The sequence below is a fragment of the Gobius niger genome (genome assembly GCF_951799975.1).
Source record: "Gobius niger genome assembly, chromosome: 2".
Taxonomy (NCBI): domain Eukaryota; kingdom Metazoa; phylum Chordata; class Actinopteri; order Gobiiformes; family Gobiidae; genus Gobius; species Gobius niger.
The window spans coordinates 481410-506597 of record NC_136853.1 but is presented as its reverse complement, the minus strand read 5'-3'; the positions used below and the strand labels follow the sequence as shown (position 1 = coordinate 506597).

The following is a 25188-nucleotide window of genomic DNA, read 5'->3' as shown; positions in this document are numbered from 1 at the left end:
TTTTTGTCATATTTTTGTCATATTTTTGTATTTTTTTTGTCACATTTTTGTAATTTTTTTGTCACATTTTTGTAATTTTTTTGTCACATTTTTGTCACATTTTTGTCACATTTTTGTCATTTTTTTGTCACATTTTTGTCATTTTTTTGTCAAATTTTTGTCAAATTTTTGTCATTTTTTGTCACATTTTTGTAATTTTTTCTTCAATGTTTCGTCACCTTTTTTGTCACATTTCCATCATTGTTTTCGTCTCAGTTTTGTTGCTATTTTCCAGATATTCCTGGTGTTATCAGTGATTTGCCTCAGGTGCTCTGTGGAGCGAGTCACACTGTGTTTATTGCAGGCTAGCTGATACCATAGACATGCACTAGCCTTGCATTAGCCTAGCGCCACGAAACTCTTCACACAGAAGAACTGCATGAGGGGGGGGGGGGGTTCTGGTGTGTATGTTTCAGGCTGACGGGGGGGGGGGGGGGGGTGTGTTTCTGGATATATTTATGTTGGACCAGTGTCAGTGTGTTATGACCACACTGTGACCTGTAGGGGGCAGCACTGAGTGTGTTTTAATATGTCTGTAAAGAGGACATTTGGAGGCATTTGGACCAATCACAGAGCGGGGATGGATGGTGAGAACAGAGGCTTGTAGTTTGTTGACGGATCCAAGATGGCGGCAGCAGACGCGGCGCCGTCTTTCCACCAGGCTGTAGACGGCGTTAAAGCAGCGCTACGTCACTTGTTTACCTGAATAAACCCCTCCCTCGGTCCCTCTGGAGGAAACACACGTGTTTATGGGATGATGGGGGGTCTTTCATCGCCCCCTGGTGTCTCTGAACAGAAAACCATGTTTGCAACTTTCCTGCCACCGGGTCGGAGTCACCAATACACACTAATAGAATCATGAAGAAGAAGCTAACAGGCTAACTGTGGGCTAGCGCCACTTAATATAGAGCCTGTTGTAGAGCCTGTTGTAGAGGCAGATGTAGAGGCAGATGTTTTCTCCCTGTTGTAGAGGCAGATGTTTTCTCCCTGGTGTAGAGGCAGATGTTTTCTCCCTGATGTAGAGGCAGATGTTTTCTCCCTGATATAGAGGCAGATGTTTTCTCCCTGTTGTAGAGGCAGATGTTTTCTCCCTGTTGTAGAGGCAGATGTTTTCTCCCTGGTGTAGAGCGTGTTGTAGAGGCAGATGTTTTCTCCCTGGTGTAGAGGCAGATGTTTTCTCCTTGTTGTAGAGGCAGATGTTTTCTCCTTGTTGTAGAGGCAGATGTTTTCTCCCTGTTGTAGAGGCAGATGTTTTCTCCCTGTTGTAGAGGCAGATGTTTTCTCCTTGTTGTAGAGGCAGATGTTTTCTCCCTGTTGTAGAGGCAGATGTTTTCTCCCTGTTGTAGAGGCAGATGTTTTCTCCCTGTTGTAGAGGCAGATGTTTTCTCCTTGTTGTAGAGGCAGATGTTTTCTCCTTGTTGTAGAGGCAGATGTTTTCTCCCTGTTGTAGAGGCAGATGTTTTCTCCCTGTTGTAGAGGCAGATGTTTTCTCCTTGTTGTAGAGGCAGATGTTTTCTCCCTGTTGTAGAGGCAGATGTTTTCTCCCTGTTGTAGAGCCTGTTGTAGAGGCAGATGTTTTCTCCCTGTTGTAGAGGCAGATGTTTTCTCCCTGTTGTAGAGCCAGATGTTTTCTCCCTGTTGTAGAGGCAGATGTTTTCTCCCTGTTGTAGAGCCTGTTGTAGAGGCAGATGTTTTCTCCCTGTTGTAGAGCCTGTTGTAGAGGCAGATGTTTTCTCCCTGTTGTAGAGGCTGATGTTTTCTCCTTGTTGTAGAGCCTGTTGTAGAGGCAGATGTTTTCTCCCTGTTGTAGAGCCTGTTGTAGAGGCAGATGTTTTCTCCCTGTTGTAGAGGCAGATGTTTTCTCCTTGTTGTAGAGGCAGATGTTTTCTCCCTGTTGTAGAGGCAGATGTTTTCTCCTTGTTGTAGAGGCAGATGTTTTCTCCCTGTTGTAGAGGCAGATGTTTTCTCCTTGTTGTAGAGGCAGATGTTTTCTCCCTGTTGTAGAGGCAGATGTTTTCTCCCTGTTGTAGAGGCAGATGTTTTCTCCCTGTTGTAGAGGCAGATGTTTTCTCCCTGTTGTAGAGGCAGATGTTTTCTCCTTGTTGTAGAGGCAGATGTTTTCTCCCTGTTGTAGAGCCTGTTGTAGAGGCAGATGTTTTCTCCCTGTTGTAGAGGCAGATGTTTTCTCCTTGTTGTAGAGGCAGATGTTTTCTCCTTGTTGTAGAGCCTGTTGTAGAGGCAGATGTTTTCTCCCTGTTGTAGAGGCAGATGTTTTCTCCCTGTTGTAGAGCCTGTTGTAGAGGCAGATGTTTTCTCCTTGTTGTAGAGGCAGATGTTTTCTCCCTGTTGTAGAGCCTGTTGTAGAGGCAGATGTTTTCTCCCTGTTGTAGAGGCAGATGTTTTCTCCCTGTTGTAGAGCCTGTTGTAGAGGCAGATGTTTTCTCCCTGTTGTAGAGGCAGATGTTTTCTCCTTGTTGTAGAGCCTGTTGTAGAGGCAGATGTTTTCTCCTTGTTGTAGAGCCTGTTGTAGAGGCAGATGTTTTCTCCTTGTTGTAGAGCCTGTTGTAGAGGCAGATGTTTTCTCCCTGTTGTAGAGGCAGATGTTTTCTCCCTGTTGTAGAGGCAGATGTTTTCTCCTTGTTGTAGAGCCTGTTGTAGAGGCAGATGTTTTCTCCTTGTTGTAGAGCCTGGCTGCTGCTGCTGTTGTTTCTGAAAGTGTTGCTGGAGCCGCTCACGTGACGCTGAAGTCATACAGAAGAATGCCGCTCGTGTCCGCGTGTGAGGCGCGCCCTCGTGCGCAGAAGGCGCGGCCCCGCGGAGCCTCGGGCGCGCGCACAGGCATGAGCGCAGTGCCCGCGCGCAGTGCTCGCTCCAGTGTCAGACATGGCGGCGGAGCCTCGGCCGGACTGGCTCCTCTGTCTGCCCTCTGCCTGGACCTACGGCGCGCTGCGGGACGGACGGATCTTCTTCATCAAGTAAAGCCTCCCGTTCCCCCCGCGCACCCCCGTACCCCGACCCCCCCTCCCCGCTGACGGCCCGGGGGATCCGCGCGCGCTCACTCGTGTTTGTGCTTTTCTTCACAGTGAACAAGCCCAGAGCACAACCTGGCTGCATCCAGTGAGCGGGGAGGCAGTGGTGACCGGGCACCGCAAGACCCAAGGTAACGTGTGTGCGCACGGGGGGGCTCCGGGGGGGCGCGCGGAGGACTCCCGGAGCCCGTCCGTGTGTGAGCGCTCCCCGGGCTGCTGTCCGCGCGCTGCTGCAGAGCTTCACCTGGAGCTGCTGCTTGTTAAAAGTTGGGTCACGTAGGCGCTGTCGGCGCACGGAGCGATCCCTCACTCACGGCTAAAGGCTCCGCGCCCCCCCGCTCCCGCTGCTCCCCCTGCTCCTCCTGCTCCCCCCGCTCCTCCTGCCCCTCCTGGTGCAGGAGCCGGAGCCGCGCGGGGCAGCGGGCACAGCTGGGCCCCGCGCGGCTCCGCAGTGTGTGCGGGAGCGGGGCCTGCTGTGGGAGCGGGGCTCGCGGGGCTCGCGGGGCTCACGGGGCTCACGGTCTCTGTCTCCACAGATCTGCCCAAAGGATGGGAGGAGGGATACACGTTCGAGGGCGCGCGCTGCTTCATCAAGTGAGTGATCACACACACACGCACGCTCACGCACGCAGCGGACATGGATGTGTGTGTGGTGTGTGAACCGGCTCTGCTGCCTGAGTCTGATGCCTGTGCGCACATGTCCAGGACCTCCCGGGGCCCCTGAGTCAGACCAGTTAGACGACAGCGGCTCACACCCAGGACACACACACACACACACACACACACACACTGCACTGACAACACACTGACAACACACACACACACACACTGCAGCTTCTTTAATGTACTCACAGGTTAACATAAACCTCCACATCTCCGTCCAAACTTAAAGGAACAGGCCAGTGTTTCTCCACACTGAGATATGTTCTTACCTGAGCTGTGACGAGTTCTTTAGGACCTGTCTGATCTTCAGTCACGTAAACACAGCGCAGACGGCGTTAGCATTTAGCCTCTCCCTCTCTCCTCTATAGCTCCAAAACAGGTCAAGATAGAAGCTACCAAGCTCTTCCACGTTTCCCCCTATTTAAATATGGTTACGTGAAGTGTTCCACTACAAAGTATAATTACACACAATTAAACAATGTGGATTTTCTAAGCGGATAAAAGGGGGAACTATATTGCAAGGCGGAATAATACCAGGAGTAGTTTGGCCACGCACAGTAAAGTGAAGATATTACTGCACGGATTTTGAACTACTCCTGTGTTTATGTGACTGAAGACCAGACAGGTCCTAAAGAACTCGTCTCAGCTCAGGTAAGAACATATCTCAGTATGTAAAAACCACGGCCTGTTCCTTTACAGCTGCACTAACTGTGGCATGTTTTGATGTGGCCCAAACTCGTTTCTAGCTCTCCCCATCCCTCCTGCATGTCTGAATGGTTTTAAGCCCGTGTGCAGAAGAAGGGAGGAGGACCTTCTATATTCTGTCATGAGACAACATTATCTTTACAGCAACACAAAGCCAGGTGCCCCCCCCCTTTAAGAGTTGTAAACCAGAGTGTCCTCCAGTTTGCAGAGTTATGTTCGTGCACTTTAACATGTGGGACTCAGGGCGCACGTGTGACCAGTGACATGGATCTTTCTGACCGGGATACTCGGATGAATCACGTCTGATCTGAGCAGGCCTGGTCGGTGCTCGTGTGGGTGGATGTAGTGTTTGGAGGGAGGGGCTGATGGCACAGACTGGTGTCTCGCTTCTGTCAGTCTACCCCAGGGCAGCTGTGGCTACAACAGTGGAGTGACTGAATAATGACAGTGCAGCGCTTTGAGAAACTTGGTAACTCAGGCTTGTAAAGTACGTTTTACTTTACCAACTTTTAGTATATTATTATTTAGTAACAAAAGTAAGGATTAAAGAACTCGGAGCCGCATTAGCCGGTTCTAACGCCCGACACAGTGTTGTTCCTCCTGCTTTATAACGTCTAACGCGGCTCCTCGTTGTTTAATCCGCTTATACCAGGGTCCCACAAACCTAACATTTATAATAAATGTGTTTTTCATTGACTAAAGTCACTAAATCTGCCAGACTACGGGACTATTTTGTGTGGGTTATTAGCCGGTCACTGAAGGCTGGTCTCAGAGCGAGTCATTCTCCGCAGCTATTACGAGGATCTCAGTCAGGCTCAACGACACAACATCAGCACAGAATCACAACACAACAGGACTAACCCGGAAACACTTTTCCCTGGAAGGAAACACCGATATGCGGCACTCGTGGGCAGGAGTTATTTACCTTTTACAAGGTTTAACCTGAAGCTAAAGCTAGCTAGCTCAACCAGCTCAACTGTTTATGGAAACAGCTGCGGTGGAGTCGCTCACACCTGGGCCCCCCCAACTCAAACTTTTATGTTTGACTTTACTAATCCAGACAAAGATGCTTCAATGCAGGATCATTTTATGTACGCCTGAAAATGATGAATAGCCTTAACCGTTTCCAATAGAAATGTAAAGCTCATATGTTATTAACAGTAGCTAACCTAGCTGCTCACTCTCCTCTACAAACATTTAGCAAACACTAAATCCATCTCATACGTTCCTGTCAGTCACTAATTACGCCTTTATCTGATTCAGCTGTGTCAGGCGTTGCTACGGCGACGCCACAGCGGAGTGATATCCCAGTGATTTAACTACCGGACTACGTGTGCGGTTATACCAAAATAATGCACCAGCCAATCAGAGTCCAGCATTCACCCAGACCATGGTGTAAGTAATATTATACTTCAGCGACCACACGGCCCCCAGAGCGGAGGGTGAAGGTGAGGGTTAGGGTGAGGGCCCCCTGAGAGCCCTCTGAGTGGAGGTTTAGGGTGAGGGCCCCCTGAGAGCCCCCTAAGTGGAGGGTTAGGGTGAGGTTAGGGTGAGGGCCCCCTGAGAGCCCTCTAAGTGGAGGGTTAGGGTGAGGTTTAGGGTGAGGGCCCCCTGAGAGCCCCCTGAGTGGAGGGTTAGGGTGAGGGCCCCCTGAGAGCCCTCTAAGTGGAGGTTTAGGGTGAGGTTTAGGGTGAGGGCCCCCTGAGAGCCCTCTAAGTGGAGGTTTAGGGTGAGGTTTAGGGTGAGGGCCCCCTGAGAGCCCCCTGAGTGGAGGTTTAGGGTGAGGGTTAGGGTGAGGGCCCCCTGAGAGCCCTCTAAGTGGAGGGTTAGGGTGAGGTTTAGGGTGAGGGCCCCCTGAGAGCCCCCTGAGTGGAGGGTTAGGGTGAGGGCCCCCTGAGAGCCCTCTAAGTGGAGGTTTAGGGTGAGGTTTAGGGTGAGGGCCCCCTGAGAGCCCTCTAAGTGGAGGTTTAGGGTGAGGTTTAGGGTGAGGGCCCCCTGAGAGCCCCCTGAGTGGAGGTTTAGGGTGAGGGTTAGGGTGAGGGCCCCCTGAGAGCCCTCTAAGTGGAGGTTTAGGGTGAGGTTTAGGGTGAGGGCCCCCTGAGAGCCCCCTGAGTGGAGGTTTAGGGTGAGGGTTAGGGTGAGGGCCCCCTGAGAGCCCCCTGAGTGGAGGTTTAGGGTGAGGTTTAGGGTGAGGGCCCCCTGAGAGCCCCTTAAGTGGAGGTTTAGGGTGAGGTTAGGGTGAGGGCCCCCTGAGAGCCCTCTAAGTGGAGGTTTAGGGTGAGGGTTAGGGTGAGGTTAGGGTGAGGGCCCCCTGAGAGCCCCCTGAGTGGAGGGTTAGGGTGAGGGCCCCCTGAGAGCCCTCTAAGTGGAGGGTTAGGGTGAGGTTTAGGGTGAGGTTTAGGGTGAGGGCCCCCTGAGAGCCCCCTGAGTGGAGGGTTAGGGTGAGGGCCCCCTGAGAGCCCCCTGAGTGGAGGGTTAGGGTGGGGGCCCGGCTGCAGCTCCGCGTGGGGCCATTTTGAGCGCAGCAGCTGACACACATGAGCTCATGTAGCGCCTCTATAAATAGGCCACCGCTGCACAGCTCTATAGGCCCGGCTTAAACCACACTGGATCAGAAACCAAGTATCGAAAAACAATCTGGTCTCTTCAGATCCACGTTTCGATGCTGTTGGTCCAGGGGCCATTGGGAATCCGTCTGAACCGCTCGAACCCAAATCACACATCACTTTATTCAAACTAAACACTGAGTGGATCAGCGGCTCGTCTTGAATATCGATCTCACTCTTCCCCAAAATGTTCCTCATTTTCCCCACATTTCAACCCTTTTTTCAAGAAGCTTTTTTCATCGACACCACTGTTCCCACTGTGTGATTCTGAGCAGGGCTGGGACTCTTTACACCCGTCCTTTTCGAAACCTCAAATCTGTCTAGAACCGGAAAACGGAACGATAATGTGACATATGAGAAGTCAAGAAAAACGGGAAAATACTGCAATAACATTTAGCAAAAAATACATTTAAAAAAGAGCAAAATGGGGAGAAACTGTGGCAAAAATGAGAAAAACAATGGGAAAAATGAAAGCAAGAATTTGGGGAAAAGAAGAAAATCCAGGTCCTTTAGTCCTGTCTCTGGACCAGCAGCTTCAACACAAGGTCCGACAAACCACTGACAAACTGAACTCTCTCCCCTCCCTCCGCGAGCCGTTTGTCTCTTGTGTGGAAACAGGTTTAATTCACTGTTTTCTGAAGTCGTTGGAACTGTTGCTTTGTCATCGCTTTTCCGTGTCAGTTTTGTTGCTGTATTGGTCGTGCTTGTGTCGTGTTTTGTTACGTTCTTAGCCAGTGCTAGCATTTGAAAGCTAAGACCTTGTCCTTCCTGAACACATGTGTAGTATATGTTGTGACGCTGTCGAGCGAGGCCCTGACCTTAAACCATGTGTTGAATATTTGTGTCCCTGAAACACTCGGTCAAGACAAAACAAAACTGTTTCTGCCACGACATCGTGAAGCTCAAGGAGAAAATGTGCCGAGCTGGAACTGAAGCCAAACAATCGACCTCACTTTCCAGGCACTGTTGTGTGGCTCTTTCATGGTGTGTTTGTCGCTTTTTCATGGTGTTTTTGTCGTGTGTTTATTGTGTTTTTGTTTGTGTTTTTTGTGTTTTTGTCGCTTCTTTATTGTGTTTTTGTTTGTGTTTTTGTCGCACGTTTATTGTGTTTTTGTTTGTGTTTTTGTCGCACGTTTATTGTGTTTTTGTTTGTGTTTTTGTCGCTTCTTTATTGTGTTTTGTCGTTTGTGTTTTTGTCGCTCGTTTATTGTGTTTTGTCGTTTGTTGTGTTTTGTTGTTTGTGTTTTGTTGTGTTTTTGTTTGTGTTTTTGTCGCTCTTTTGTTGTGTTTTTGTTTGTGTTTTTGTTGCTTCTTTATTGTGTTTTTGTTTGTGTTTTTGTCGCTCTTTTGTTGTGTTTTTGTTTGTGTTTTTGTCGTTTGTTTATTGTGTTTTTGTTTGTGTTTTTGTTGCTCTTTTGTTGTATTGTCCCCCTGGTTTCCGTCCCTGTTTTGAGCCTGGAACGCGTGTGGAAATGTACCGGTAACACCTAGTTCACACGCTGTCAGACTTAGTACATGTGTGATCACGTGTACCCGTGTACTACACACATGATGGAGTAACATGTATGTGTAAGACATAAAACCCAAACCCTACAAACCATCTCATTACATGCACTAGTCCTTATATTTGAAGAGTTTAGTGGTGCTAGTGCTAGTGCTAGGCTAGTGCTAGGCTAGTGCTAGGCTAGTGCTAGGCTAGTGCTAGGCTAGTGCTAGGCTAGTGCTAGGCTAGTGCTAGTGCAGGAAGCTGAAGCTGCTCAGATAGAAGTTCTTCCACACGTTATTCAGTCACATTCATATGTTTAGTCTGGTGTTATCAGTGATTTGCCTCAGGTGCTCTGTGCTCGGGTCAGACTGTTTTTAATGCAGGCTACTAGTTACCATAGACATGCACTAGCCTAGCACTAGCCTAGCCTAAACTCTTCAAATATAAGGACTGCATGAACTACAAACAATAATAACCCTGAAATATCCCGTTAACTGGCATTAAATCAGAAATGAGTGAGAAATGGTGACGCTGCTCCACAGATTTAGCCCCGGACTGTTGATTTACTCTTAAATACGATACGTGGTTTTTGATACCGATACCTGAACGATACTTGGTTTTTGATACCGATACCTGAACAATTCTTGGTTTTTGATACCGATACCTGAACGATACTCGGTTTTCGAAACCGATACCTGAACGATACTTGGTTTTTGATACCGATACCTGAACGATACTCGGTTTTTGATACCGATACCTGAACGATACTAGGTTTTCGAAACCGATACCTGAACGATACTTGGTTTTTGATACCGATACCTGAACGATACTCGGTTTTTGATACCGATACCTGAACGATACTAGGTTTTCGAAACCGATACCTGAACGATACTCGGTTTTTGATACCGATACCTGAACGATACTCGGTTTTTGATACCGATACCTGAACGATACTTGGTTTTCGATACCTGAACGATCATTGGTTTTCGAAACCGATACCTGAACGATACTCGGTTTTTGATACCGATACCTGAACTATACTCGGTTTTTGATACCGATACCTGAACGATCATTGGTTTTCGAAACCGATACCTGAACGATACTCGGTTTTTGATACCGATACATGAACGATACTTGGTTTTTGATACCGATACCTGAACGATACTTGGTTTTCGATACCTGAACGATACTCGGTTTTTGATACCGATACCTGAACGATACTTGGTTTTCGATACCTGAACGATACTTGGTTTTTGATACCGATACCTGAACGATACTAGGTTTTCGAAACCGATACCTGAACGATACTAGGTTTTCGAAACCGATACCTGAACGATACTCGGTTTTTGATACCGATACCTGAACGATACTAGGTTTTCGAAACCGATACCTGAACGATACTTGGTTTTTGATACCGATACCTGAACGATACTCGGTTTTTGATACCGATACCTGAACGATACTAGGTTTTCGAAACCGATACCTGAACGATACTCGGTTTTTGATACCGATACCTGAACGATACTCGGTTTTTGATACCGATACCTGAACGATACTTGGTTTTCGATACCTGAACGATCATTGGTTTTCGAAACCGATACCTGAACGATACTCGGTTTTTGATACCGATACATGAACGATACTTGGTTTTTGATACCGATACCTGAACGATACTTGGTTTTCGATACCTGAACGATACTCGGTTTTTGATACCGATACCTGAACGATACTTGGTTTTCGATACCTGAACGATACTTGGTTTTTGATACCGATACCTGAACGATACTAGGTTTTCGAAACCGATACCTGAACGATACTAGGTTTTCGAAACCGATACCTGAACGATACTCGGTTTTTGATACCGATACCTGAACGATACTCGGTTTTTGATACCGATACCTGAACGATACTTGGTTTTCGATACCTGAACAATCATTGGTTTTCGAAACCGATACCTGAACGATACTCGGTTTTTGATACCGATACCTGAACGATACTCGGTTTTTGATACCGATACCTGAACGATTCTTGGTTTTTGATACCGATACCTGAACGATACTCGGTTTTTGATACCGATACCTGAACGATCCTTGGTTTTCGAAACCGATACCTGAACGATACTCGGTTTTTGATACCGATACCTGAACGATACTCGGTTTTTGATACCGATACCTGAACGATACTTGGTTTTTGATACCTGAACGATACTTGGTTTTCGATACCTGAACGATTCTTGGTTTTTGATACCTGAACGATCCTTGGTTTTTGATACCGATACCTGAACGATACTTGGTGTTCGAAACCGATACCTGAACGATACTCGGTTTTTGATACCGATACCTGAACGATACTTGGTTTTCGAAACCGATACCTGAACTATACTCGGTTTTTGATACCGATACCTGAACGATACTTGGTTTTCGATACCTGAACGATCCTTGGTTTTTGATACCGATACATGAACGATACTTGTTTTTTGATACCGATACCTGAACAATACTTGGTTTTTGATACCTGAACAATACTTGGTTTTTGATACCGATACCTGAACAATACTTGGTTTTTGATACCTGAACGATTCTTGGTTTTTGATACCGATACCTGAACGATACTTGGTTTTTGATACCGATACCTGAACGATTCTTGGTTTTTGATACCGATATCTGAACAATACTTGGTTTTTGATACCTGAACGATCCTTGGTTTTTGATACCGATACCTGAACGATACTTGGTTTTTGATACCGATACCTGAACGATACTTGGTTTTTGATACCTGAACGATTCTTGGTTTTTGATACCGATACCTGAACGATACTCGGTTTTTGATACCGATACCTGAACGATACTTGGTTTTTGATACCTGAACGATTCTTGGTTTTTGATACCGATACCTGAACGATACTCTGTTTTTGATACCGATACCTGAACGATACTCGGTTTTTGATACCGATACCTGAACGATACTCGGTTTTTGATACCTGAACGATCCTTGGTTTTCGAAACCGATACCTGAACGATACTCGGTTTTTGATACCGATACCTGAACGATTCTTGGTTTTTGATACCGATACCTGAACGATCCCTATAAATGGAATTAATTAGATTAGTTCATGCTTTTTGGTTTTTCTACGGCTTTTCCAATTTTACATTTTCCCCCAAATGTTTCAGCTTTTTTTCCCCATTTGTTCCCCACATTATCCCAATGGAACTAGAATCAGAAGTGAGGAAGTCTGTGAGGAAGCCTTTGGACATTGGTTAAACTTTGTGGAATGAAGCGTGTGTTTCCATGGTGACAGCCGTGTGCGATGGGATCTCGTGAGGGCGGGTCTTCCTGTGTGTCCGGTGTTTACTGATCCTCTGATACCGTGTCAGGGGATTCAGTCATGTCTGTAAAGGACGAGATCTCTTCACTGAGCACATTTTCTCCAGCTTTACCCAAATCTAAAAGCTTCTTATAGAGTCAAGCCAGAGTCACGGCTCATTTGAAAGCTAAGACCGGGATTTTGTTTTTGTTCTCATCTTTTCTAGGCGCTTTTGAGCCAGGCTTTTCATGTTTTTGTTGCTTTTTTTTAAGTCCGATTTTCGTCACGTTTTCATCCTTTTTTTGTCACTTTTATGTCGCTTTATATAATGTGCTGATTCTTTTTGTATGGCACGTTTTTGCTTTTAGATTTGGGGCATTTCCTCCAGTTTGGCTTTACCCAAATCTTAAAGCTTCTTGAAAAAAATAGTCAAAACAGCGACGGGAACCAGGATGAAGTTGCCGGAAAAGCAACAATAATACGATCGAGCTTTTGGGACGCACACGCCTTTTTGAGGAGGTGTTTTGTGCCCGGTTATGGCAGTTTGAGTCACTTTGGGCTGAATGTTTTGCTCGTCTCTACACCCTGAGCCACAGACCAGGAGCTCTGGGAGAAGGTCAGAGGGCAGGAGGGAGAGAGTTCAGCTGATGGAGCTCACAGAGAGTTAGTGGAGGGAGAACTTTATCCGTCATCTGTGTCGTGGTCGACTCCTCTGCGTCACCGACAGTTTCATTGAGTTCTTTCATTGTTAAAATATAAAACTCCGTCTCCTGTTGACTCCAGAAACACGAGCTCTTCAGACGCCGCCGCCATGTTTGTTTATTTTTTTGGTGATCTAAAATAATGTGATGTCATTTGGATTTTTACCCCATTGTAAACTCTCATAAATAAAATACTCACGTTAAGGGAAACTTCAGAGAGCTATAACTCCATGAAGGAACAACATTTCTTTTCACTTTTCTTTATTGTGAAGGTCTGACTCTCCTCTTTCCACACATATAAAATATTATAACTTTCATACTGTTTTAACCCTTTCATTGCCAACTTTCTGACCCAAAGTTACAGCGCATGCTCCAAAAACACAAAAAGTTATATGTTTTTTAAATTTCAAACCCAAAATGGGAAATGTCTGGTCTGGCTGATGTGGCCTGATGTCTGTGTGAAATGACCCAAAGGATTTGTTTCTAAGTTGAAATGTGTTTATGTAGCGGCGATTATAGTTTAACATGTTGCATTGTGGGAGCTTCCACACAAAAACGTGCTTTTCACTTTAGAGAGCTATGAAAAAAATGAAGGAACAATATTTTTTTAAACTTTTTGGTTTTAATTTGGAGGCTGACCTCTCCTCTTGTCATGCATTTAAAAATAATCAAACTTTTAAAATATTTGAACCCTTTCATTGCCAACTTTCTGTAGCAAAGTCACTAAAATGGATTTCCATTGTGGCCCATTGACTCCATAGACTTACATTATTTTTCTGACCAAAGCTGCAGCGCCTTCAGGTCAATCCCAGAGAAACAGGAAGTACAGGAGGCACATGCGGCGCCAAGAGGACCTGGTGGTTTTACAGAGGGCCATTATGGAAAAAAGAATGATCTTGTTTTCCCCATATTGATCAATCTCGATTTTCGATTTGATTGTGTTTCTTTAAAAGAAAAAAAAACAATAAATGTGTCTTTCCCGGACGAGCGAGTGAACAGATGCTGCTAAGCTAACTCATCAGCATCACACAAACATCTGCATCACACAAACATCTGCATCACACAAACATGTTAGAGCGTACAATAGACACTGAGGTCAGTTCTGTGAATGAGCGGCTCAAACACAGTTCAAATCATTTTCCAAAGTCTCCATCTGCTCCTTGTTTCTGCGAACGAGGCAGACGAGAAGAGCTGATGGTGGATCATGTGATCTCTCCGAGGAAGTGAAAGCAAAGCAAAGCAGTTTTAAACGTCCATTCATGTCAAAAGTGTTGGTTTGTGGTTTGTGTGGTTTGCCTAACGTCTCTCTCTCTGTGTGTTCCAGTCACAATGAGCGTAAGGTGACGTGCAAACACCCGCTGAACGGAGCGCCCTCTCAGGACAACTGCATCTTCGTGGTCAATGAACAGTACGTCCCACACGCACTTTTACTCTATTCTTTTCAGAGTCTGCCGCTTATTGTTTTTATTTAAATGAGCCTGCTCGAAAAATAGTTGGCCTGTCCTTTAGCATGAATATTGTTTATTTATTTTTGCTTTTGTAGTAGAATCCCGGGGTGGGGGCTTCTCACTTTTTAACAAGAAGAAAAAGAAACAAAAAAAACAGCAACAAAAGTAAAAGAAAATACGTAAGTAAATATAAAATAGCTACATCCCGGACTAGCAGACTGTAATACATGTAATATAATGCAGTTATCTGGAAAAAACAATCAAAATGTTATAAAAAGCAATGAAAAAGTGGCAAAAACGCGTGGCACAAAATGTATGAAAAAAAGAAAAAGTGACGGCAGCACAGCAACAACATGAGGAGGAAGACGTGCTTGGTTTGGAGACTAAAAATAAATAAAAATAGTAATAACAATATATGTATCTGTGTGTCTGCACTTCCACAGAGATGAGAGGACCTCGCCGTACTTTAGTGTCGGTCCTGGCTTCTCCATTCATGTGTCCGAGGTCTAACAAACACGTACACATAGAAACCAATGGCCGCTGGCTGCTCTGCTTTCTGCCCATGGCTGTAGTACCTCCATATCGCCACTAGGCCCCCATTGAAAAGCATTGGAGTTTAGACGCCTTAAAAACAACTTGAACGCCTGGTTTCAATGTTTTCAACTCTAGACTAGGCAGATCTTCCTCCTGAGATAACACTGGGTTAGTCACAATATATGAAACCAGGCTGGGTTTCGTAAGAAGACTTTTAGAAATCTCGTACTTAATGAGGGTCGGACTGTGGGGTTTTTTTTAGGGGCGGTTTTAGCTACTCCTTTTTACTAACCCTTCAGTCAAAAGGCCACGCCCCCTGGCCATGATGTCACTGCTGATGTCGCTGCTGCTCCTCTCCGGGTCCAGCAGGGACTTGTTCTGAATCTGTGCCAGTTTTTGGAGCCAAACTTTTCCCATGAACACAAACCCAAGTCAGAACTGGGGGAACGAGCTCCACACGTCACATGACCTTCTCCTTTATCTGCAGACAAAACATTTCTTCTCTGCAGTAATCCCTGATCATGATCCTCACATTTTCAAAAGTCTTCAGCCGGTCATATGCACTTTAATGGAACTAGCCGAGGCCTTCCTTTGTTTATTAAAGACTACCAGGAAAACAAATGCGAGTTATCTTTGTAAGGTAACTCGAAGACTGAAAAGCTCTGGAAGATGGAGGAGCTAAAGTGTCTCAGAGCTTCATTTGTCTGGGGTAGTAGTTATTTTCTTCTATCTTTGTATTCATTTCCTCCATAAAAAGTTTTCTTCTTCCCATAAAATGTGCCCACCATTTCCCTTGATGAAAAAGAAAGTTCCCAAAGCCCCTTCACGTTTGGTGTTACTGAAAAGCTTTCAAAGTCTCGTATGTGTTTGGATATTGAGATATTCGGGTTTAGAAATATCCTTTACAGAGACACATTTGAGGATGCCTGATTTCAGTGTTTGTCCACACCGACACCTGAATGTTCATGTATTGCTTTTCATTTCTTTTACATTTGTGTCAATTATTTGAGGTGAAACAACCAAGACATTTCTTTTAAATGACCAAGGCAGAAAAAACACTTCACAAGTTTTCTGATTTGTTTCCCCAATTTTTGACATATTTTCCCAATATTTTCAGTTTTAATTTGTACCAGTTTTTAAAAAAGAAAAAAAAGAAAATGTAAAAAATTCCCGCTCTCTTTATTTTTTTTTCCCTTTTACATTTGAAAGCTGCTTAAAGTGAGCCCGTTTTGCCGGGCACCGATGCAGTACCAACAAGCTCCTCTAGATGCACCCCCTCATCTCCCAGGCCTCCTGTCCCTCACACTAGGCCTGGGTTCTTCTACATCTGTAGCATTTGTTTGAGGAGAAACAACCAAGAAACTTCCTTTAACGACAAAAGGGCAGAAAAAACACTTTTCACTCATTTTTTAAAAAAATGTTCACCCTAAATTATTCCACATTTTCCCCCAATTTCTCCCAGAATTTTCCACTTTATCCCCAAATGTTCCCCTACATTTTCAATTTCAGTTTGTAAAAAAGTTTTCAAATTTCCACAAAGTAAAAAATAAAAAATGGGGAAAAAGTGGGAAGAAACAGCCAATCTGTGATGGTGCAGTCCAAAAAAGCTGAATTTTCAGTCAGAAACGTCCAAATTTAAGCTTCTTTTCGTGGGAGAGGAGGTGTATAAAGTGGTGAGAGTGTAAAAGTGTGGCTTTTGTGAATAAATGGGGAAATTGGGAAAATTGACGGATTTCAGGAGAAACTCTGACAGAGGCCAACATGCCGCCGTGGTAAGGATTATTTTCACGGAGGATGGGCGGGCCACTTACAAGCCACTTAAAAGCTCACTTGAAAGTCAAAATGGCCGCCTCCCTGTGCATCCGGGCGTGGTGCTCCTATTGAGTTTTGGGGTTGTCCTGATGTCCCTTTTCACTGTACCGAAGGGTTCGGGCGTACGGCCCAAAACACGCGTTTTCATTTGAATACTTTGGGGGGGGTGACTTCACACATATTTGGTGAAAAAATATGGGGGAAATGTTGGTAGAAAAAAGGAAAAAATGTGTGAACTGGACAACCTTTTTTTTTTTGCAAAAATAAAGAAATGGGGAGTAAATTGGGTACAAAATGGGAAAAATCGGGAGAAATAGGAGAAGTATTTGTGATCAAAATGAGGGAAAATGAATGAAAATTGAGCTGAAACCAGGTCGATTCCTTTAATCCTGGACCAACTGCATCAAAACGTGGACCTTTTTTCGGTTCCTTCTCTCGATGCTTCATTATTCACCTCACCTCCCCCCTGCCTCCCCCTCTTCTCTCCCCCAGGCCGGCGGCTCCCCCCCCCTCAGAGGGAGACAAGCGGGAGCGTCCCACCAGCCTCCTGAGTGAGACGTCCCACACTCTGGGCTCCGACCACAGCCCGGCCACGAGCGTCAGCACGGCCACCTCCCCCTGTCCCGGGACCAACAGCGGCGGCTCGCGGGTCAGCGGCGGCGGCGCCAACGCCAGGGTCGGTCACGCCTTAGCACGTGTTCAGGAGGAGGGTCTGGACTAACACGTTTGTTTTCCTCTGCAGCCGTCCAGGTCGTCCAAGAAGCTCCACAACTTCGGCAAAAGGTCCAACTCCATAAAGAGGAACGTGAACGCGCCTGTGATCAAGAGGGGCTGGCTCTACAAGCAGGTGAGTCTATACTTTAGGCTCTACAAGCAGGTGAGTCTATACTTTAGGCTCTACAAGCAGGTGAGTCTATACTGTAGACTCTACAAGCAGGTGAGTCTATACTTTAGGCTCTACAAGCAGGTGAGTCTATACTTTAGACTCTGGCTCTACAAGCAGGTGAGTCTATACTTTAGGCTCTACAAGCAGGTGAGTCTATACTTTAGGCTCTACAAGCAGGTGAGTCTATACTTTAGGCTCTACAAGCAGGTGAGTCTATACTTTAGGCTCTACAAGCAGGTGAGTCTATACTGTAGGCTCTACAAGCAGGTGAGTCTATACTTTAGGCTCTACAAGCAGGTGAGTCTATACTGTAGACTCTACAAGCAGGTGAGTCTATACTTTAGACTCTGGCTCTACAAGCAGGTGAGTCTATACTTTAGACTCTACAAGCAGGTGAGTCTATACTTTAGGCTCTACAAGCAGGTGAGTCTATACTTTAGACTCTGGCTCTACAAGCAGGTGAGTCTATACTTTAGACTCTACAAGCAGGTGAGTCTATACTTTAGACTCTACAAGCAGGTGAGTCTATACTGTAGACTCTACAAGCAGGTGAGTCTATACTTTAGACTCTGGCTCTACAAGCAGGTGAGTCTATACTTTAGGCTCTACAAGCAGGTGAGTCTATACTTTAGACTCTACAAGCAGGTGAGTCTATACTTTAGGCTCTACAAGCAGGTGAGTCTATACTGTAGACTCTACAAGCAGGTGAGTCTATACTTTAGACTCTGGCTCTACAAGCAGGTGAGTCTATACTTTAGACTCTACAAGCAGGTGAGTCTATACTTTAGGCTCTACAAGCAGGTGAGTCTATACTTTAGGCTCTACAAGCAGGTGAGTCTATACTTTAGACTCAGGCTCTACAAGCAGGTGAGTCTATACTTTAGGCTCTACAAGCAGGTGAGTCTATACTTTAGGCTCAGGCTCTACAATCAGGTGAGTCTATACTTTAGACTCTACAAGCAGGTGAGTCTCAACGTTTATTGTCTTTCGTTCCCCTTGGACATTTCAGCGGTCAACCGAAATGCCCGAAATGCCCTACCTCAAGGGTGTTGCAAAGTAATTACTTAAAAGTGGTATTTGTAAGAAAAGGGACAGGGATGTTGCAGTCAAAATAAACACAAAATTCTCCCAAAGCAACAGATTTTAATGAAAAATATAAATTTTCCTATAAAAATGATGTTACATTTTCCATTTTTTTCAATCTGATAAAGTTCCAAGTGCCCCCTGCTAGGCCCTCAAGTACCCCGTAGGTAGGTCCCCGTACCCCTGGTTGGAAAACACTACTAGGAGAACAGTCTTTAACTAGCTTCCTCTTTAACTCTGAGGTTTAACGTCAGAGTAATGTCTCTTTATGATGTTATTTACCTGCTCTGCTCCCTGGTCTTTCCCAGGCTCATTCATTCACAAACACGGATATGTTTGGTATCCATGTGTAGCACGAGGTGATGCTGTAATCCAAATATGCTCATTTCCTTAGTGGAGTTTCGAACATTTTAGATTTTTTCCGCAGAACGTTTGAAAGATTCAGAACAGTTTGGAAAATTAAAAAAAAAACATGTCATTTTTTTAGTTAAACAAATAATAATAATAATATGGAAATTGAATGAAAAAAGTTTTTGAAAAGTTTGGATTTTTTTCAACGTTTTTTTTCCTCCAACATGGCCGCTCCGCTCCCTGGTCTTTCCGGCTTATTCATTCACAATTCATGTCAGCCTCTTCAGCAAAAGTTTCAGAACTGAAAGTTTCTGCAGTTATCTGTGTTTCTGTGGAGACCGTGAGTTTCAAACCCTGGAGTTTAGTAGAGCGCTGTGTTCAAGGGCAGATGGAACAGAACAATCGGGGGAAAGTGGAAAGTTTGCGGGAAATTTAGGGAAACATAAAATGACAGAAAACGTGCCATACGTTTCTCATATTTGTAACAGTGATCTACAGCAAAAGTATCTCTGTTTTTAGCATCTGGCCTTAGATCTCTGTGACGCTGAATGACTTTGGTTTGTCACTGACCTGTTTGACTCTGACCCTTCAGGACAGCACGGGCATGAAGCTGTGGAAGAAGCGCTGGTTCGTTCTGTGTGACATGTGCCTCTTCTATTACCGAGGTAAGACTCACAGTGACTGTGCTGAACTGAGAAATGACCAAACTCAAATCCCCCATAATACGGTGAACATGTGAAAGTGTTAGTATGTGACTGCTGGGGCTCATAGTGGGCTTCAAGGGCTGCAGGGGCTGCAGGGGCTGCAGGGGCTGCAGGGGCTGCAGGGGCTGCAGGGGCTGCAGGGCTGCAGGGGCTGCAGGGGCTACAGGGGCTGCAGGGGCTGCAGGGGCTGCAGGGCTGCAGGGGCTGCAGGGGCTGCAGGGGCTGCAGGGGCTACAGGGGCTACAGGGGCTACAGGGGCTACAGGGGCTACAGGGGCTACAGGGGCTACAGGGGCTGCAGGGCTGCAGGGGCTGCAGGGGCTGCAGGGCTGCAGGGCTGCAGACTGAGCGTCAGAAAAAGTTGGATTGATTCTCTGCCTTTTCACATCGGCCGCTACATAATCTGGGCCTGACTCGCCTCTGGAGATAAGAGTCTCTAGGTAGTCTCGGTGACATGCCGCCATGGTAAGAACTCTGGTTATTTTCACGGAGGATGGGCGGGCCACTTACAAGCCACTTGCAAGCCACTTAAAACCTCACTTGCCATTTTGTTGTGGCCGTGGCCAATTCGTCCATTCCCATACATTTTCACGCCGCTCGAATGTCTCGTTCAGCGGGTCAAAAATGCGATCATTTCCGGGGAAAAGTTGTAGAAAACCAAAAACAATAGTCTCTTGCCGGGGACTGCGTTCGGCTCAAGCCTAAAAATTGGTTTTTTTTTAACATTTTCCTCAATTTTTCACTTTTTTCCCCAAATTTCCCCTACTTTTCGATTTCAATTTGTAAGACAAATTTAGGGCAAAAATTGTGTCATTCGTTTGTGCTTCGTTTGTGCACATAAAATTAGCCTTTTTGTGCACTTCGTTTTTGAGATATTGATAATTTATTGGCAATTGATCAGCCGAGTCATAGTGTCCGATTCACTCCAAACTAGGACAATCGGACCCTATGGGGGGGGCTGATCAATTAACAGAAATGGGCAATAAATTGGATATAAAATGGGAAAAATCGGGATGATAATGGATAATAATGGATGGTCATGTTGTTGTTTCTGGCTCAGATGATAAAGAAGACAACGTCCTGGGGAGCATCCTCCTGCCCAGCTTCCACATCTCCATGTTGTCTGTGGACGACCACATCAGCAGGAAATACGCCTTCAAGGTACACAAGTTAGAAAACTGCAAACCCTGTAGTTTAGACGTCTTAAGTGTATTTCTAATGGTGACCATCGCGCTCACCGAGGTCTCATCTCATTTTAAAGTCTCAATAAACAACCAATAACAGGAAAACAACATCATCTCAGTAATCTTTATTGTCAGTACATTTATTTACATTTTCCTTAAGTTTGGTCTTGAACAGTTTTCCTGTAGATTAAACGATTCCAGTCTCACATCAGGGAAAAGAGTTTAGCTTCTACTGGATGGAAAAAATAAAAGTATCTGATGTTGATCCAGGAAAGTGACTTGGTCGTTTCTGCTCAAATAAATGATACGCCTTATTGTTCTGTTTTCTGGTTCTTGCGACATGTAGGGGGAGGAAAATACTTAGTTTAAACTCCGCACAGTCCCTTTAAACATCCAAATTATTTATACTGTATTTGGATTGAGCTAATAAAACAACAAAAAATCCGTCGGTGGGCTCTGTTTTTCTTAGCACATTTGTGCAGCAGGACCAGGAGAGTTAAACAAATTAAAACAATTCTAAAAACAAAACCAAAAATGATATCATTTTTTTTTCTTTTTCGATTTGACCTACAATCTCGATTTTTGAATCAAATAGATTTTTTTCCCAGCCCTACTGCTATGACATGTTTGTAATGTGCTGAAATGGTCCATGATGTTATCCATGCTAGTTATTGATATATTGATCTTTAACGACTCGTTTGCAGAAAAGATCAGACTTTACTGATCTGACTCTGTTAAAAGTTTCTGCTGTGAGAGAAAAACCGAATGGTCTTTACCCCAAAGTCTCTTGGTGTCGGGTAATATCGGCCGATACTCAAACCCCAGTATCGGTCTGAAGTATGAGCCTGTAGTAAAACTCTTCTCACCAGGGAAACCGTGCTCCTGCTTCAGTCGCTGTTAACATCTAAAAACATGACTTTGTGAATGACTGATGGATAAGTACCGTGTTTGCCTCGATCTGTTATTGCATCACGTTGTTCAGTCTGCGAGCTTTCGTTGTCGGTTGGCGTCGCCCTTTTGGACGTGATTGTTCCGCTGTCTCCGCAGGCGACGCACTCCAACATGCGCACGTACTACTTCTGCAGCGACTCGGCCAAAGACTCGGAGTCCTGGATGCAGGTGATGACGGACGCCGCGCTGGTCCACGTGGAGCCGCTCCGGCGCTCCGCTGCAGAACGCCTGTGAGTACAGAGTCTTTTAGACATCGTCGACTGGACTGGGGGGGTTGAGCTGAGCTTCGTCTCGCTCTCACACATGAACTCACTTGACCAGTGCTCCCGAAAGACTTGGCTTAGGACTTGCCTGTTGTGTCTTGAGACTGAACTCCAGACTTGATGGGTTGTATGACTTGCTGTAATATCATATTTATTACTGAGTCTAGTTCATGAAATAAAGCAGAGACTGGGTCAGAGTGTTGGTAAAGTCCAGAAGCTTCTAGAAAATGTGGTTTGTTAATGCGGAGCATATTTTCGCAAGTTCAGTTTAATCCAAATAAAGCTTCTCAACAGGAGCTTCGAGCCTATAGGCCAATTTAACAATTTATTTGAAAACTAAGGCCTACAAAACAGTTTAAACAGATCTTTTTCCTTGTGTGGTTGAAAATTATTTCGGGGAATTAGTTATGTCAGAAGTGAGATTATTTTGGAGGAACAATTTATGATTTTGGGGGAATTCGTTTTTTCAGGAGAATGAGATATGTAGGGGAATGAGATAATTATCTCAGGGGAACAAGGTAAATTGGGAATGAGATTATTTCGGAGGAACAATTTATGATTTCAGGGGAGTGAGATATAACCACATGGGAACAACTCATTATCTCAGGAGAATGAGATTTTATGCCGGGAATGAGTATACTTTGGAGGAACAATTTATGATTTGGGGGGAATTAGATATTATGTAGGGGAATGAGATAATTATCTCAGGGGAACAAGATAAATTGGGAATGAGATTATTTGGGAGGAACAATTTATGATTTCAGGGGAGGGAGATGTTATCTCATGGGAACGACTTATCTCAGGAGAATGAGATATTATGCCGGGAATGAGTACACTTTGGAGGAACAATTTATGATATTGGGGGAATGAGATATTATGTCTTCTTTTTCACGTTCCGCCGAGATAATCTCTAATTCCCCTGAGATAATAGGAGGTAAAACAAAAATTATACAAAAATATATTTTTATATTTCATCGATAATATAATATATAAATGTTTTTTCCAACCCCCAGATTTTTTTGTCTGACAACACTTCCAAGGTTCTATAAAAATAAAAGCAGGGGCTTGAAAACAAAACAAAAAGAAAACTATATCTTTAATTCCAAGTTGTGTTGTTGGTCCAGGGGCAAGATTAAAGGAAGTGACTTGTAATCCTTAGTGACCAGGGCAGCGGTGCTAAAAAGTCACCGTGAATATCTTAAGTTACTTTCAAACATGCAACTTGCTGCAGTTTTAAGTGCAGAGAAGGAAGACAGACCAACACTCCAGGACATCACTCCGGACTGTTTTTGTAAATGTAAATGTTTGACATCAGTTACTTTGATTGTTTGTCCTCAGACTCGACAAAGTGAACGCCGATATGAAGACGTCGGAGGAACTGAATAATCAGCACAACCAGCGAGCCTTAACATGCCCCGAGATCCAGAACAACCAGCGCAACCGTGACCCCGAGCACCTTCCCCCCTGCCCCAGAGGAGAGGAGAGACTGCCTCCCTGCCCTAGAGGAGAGGAGAGGCATCCCGACAGACCCTGCCCCAGAGGAGAGGAGAGGCATCCCGACAGACCCTGCCCCAGAGGAGAGGAGAGGCATCCCGACAGACCCTGCCCTAGAGGAGAGGAGAGGCATCCTGACAGACCCTGCCCCAGAGGAGAGGAGAGGCATCCCGACAGACCCTGCCCTAGAGGAGAGGAGAGGCATCCCGACAGACCCTGCCCTAGAGGAGAGGAGAGGCATCCCGACAGACCCTGCCCTAGAGGAGAGGAGAGGCATCCCGACAGACCCTGCCCCAGAGGAGAGGAGAGGCATCCCGACAGACCCTGCCCTAGAGGAGAGGAGAGGCATCCCGACAGACTGCCTGACTGCTACACGCTGCACAGAGATGGGGACAGCCTCCTGGTGAAGAAGGATGGAGTGAGCTACATGCTGCAGAAGGATGGAGATAAGTACATCCTCTACAAAGATGGGGAACAGTTCACGTTGAGAAAAAACGGAGAGAAGTACAGTCTGCAGAAGGACGAGCCCTGTGCCCTTCACAAGAACAGCACAGTGAAGAACCACACGCGGAAAGACTCTGCAGCAGAGGACTACAGCCAAGGCAAGGACATGCCCAAACTGTTACCTGTGAGAGACACTCCGGCATACGCCACGCACACACTTCCAGCACAGCACATGGACGGACACCGCTACGTCCCGGCGAAGGATGTGAGGAGACAGCTGTCCCTCAGGGAGACGGACAGAAGCATGTTTGGGAACAACAAATATGGGACCATACATGTGGTGGACAGGTATGGCACTCTGAAGGAGGTGAAGAAGTACGCTACGCTACGAGAAGGCGACCGCTACGCCACACTGAGGGACGTGGACATGTACAGCCTGCGCAGGGACAGCAGCGCAGACAGAGCTAAGCTCAGCATCCAGCTGCAGCCGGCGCAGACGGCTCGCCACAACCACAATATCAACGGGTCGAGTGACGCTGTAGACCAGCCCGACGGCAGCTCCAGGCTCCTCCACACCCCGACTACAGACACCACCCCTGCACCGCCCAAGACGGGCCTGTCCAGGACTCAGTCCATGCCCCCCATGGAGCCCTGGGCTCGGCCGTACAGAGCCAAAGCCGACGCAGACACGATGTACCGGGCCAAAGCCGACGCAGACACGATGTACCGGGCCAAAGCCGACGCAGACACGATGAGGTGAGGCTGTGTCGGAAAACACCGACTACGTTTACAGGCAGTCAAAGAACCTTTCATAACCGGAATATTAGCAACATACGGGTTGCCATGTCAACACTGGCACCAAATCTGGCCCTGGGTTACTCCTTTTCTAAACCAAGTGTTAGATCAAGTAAACTTGTTTCGAAAGGAACATTCATTTGTTTCTGCGCATGTTCTATCTGCAAGGAATCTTGGTCTTTTGAAAACAGGAAGTACTTTTTAATTGGTTTATTTGGTCGGGACAGTGCATGTTGATGAACATGGGTCTCATGCATGTAAACAAGCCACACTGGATTGTAGCCATGGGCTAATTTCCATCCATCGTCCCCCATGTGCACTCACAAACACACTCACATTCATCCTGGCCTATTGTACATGTTTTTGGTGGAAGGTTGTACTTGTATTCATCTGGCACGCAGCATCTGCATACATGTCTGACATAGCGTTATATAGAGCGAGCATCCCGAGACACACACGGCACAGTAGGGGGCGGTATGCGCTCACCAATAGACTAAAGTGTGGAGAAAGACATGAACATTTCTGGTAGAAACATGGAGAGCATCTTTGCGTCATGTTTTCCGTGCGTCGCGGTTTGGATCGGGATATTCCAGTTGATATTCCGGTTGATATTCCAGCTGATATTCCAGCTGATATTCCAGTTGATATTCCAGTTGATATTCCAGTTGATATTCCAGTTGATATTCCGGTTGATATTCCAGTTGATA

General features: G+C 45.7%; 1 protein-coding gene across 4 annotated transcripts in view; it reads left to right on the top strand.

The window, feature by feature from the left end:
• Positions 1-2862: 2862 nt before the first annotated feature.
• Positions 2863-25188, top strand: part of LOC306959518 (pleckstrin homology domain-containing family A member 5-like) — a 51170-nt gene continuing 28844 nt past the window's right edge. For all 4 annotated transcript variants that reach the window (XM_079551646.1, XM_079551644.1, XM_079551645.1 and 1 more), the window contains exons 1-10: positions 2863-3014; positions 3123-3199; positions 3605-3662; positions 13858-13941; positions 16820-17003; positions 17070-17174; positions 19240-19312; positions 20411-20511; positions 21582-21715; positions 23087-24442. In XM_079551646.1, the coding sequence (XP_079407772.1) occupies positions 2923-3014; positions 3123-3199; positions 3605-3662; positions 13858-13941; positions 16820-17003; positions 17070-17174; positions 19240-19312; positions 20411-20511; positions 21582-21715; positions 23087-24442 (2264 nt within the window). In that variant the 5' untranslated portion in view covers positions 2863-2922. The remainder of the gene's footprint in view (positions 3015-3122; positions 3200-3604; positions 3663-13857; positions 13942-16819; positions 17004-17069; positions 17175-19239; positions 19313-20410; positions 20512-21581; positions 21716-23086; positions 24443-25188) is intronic.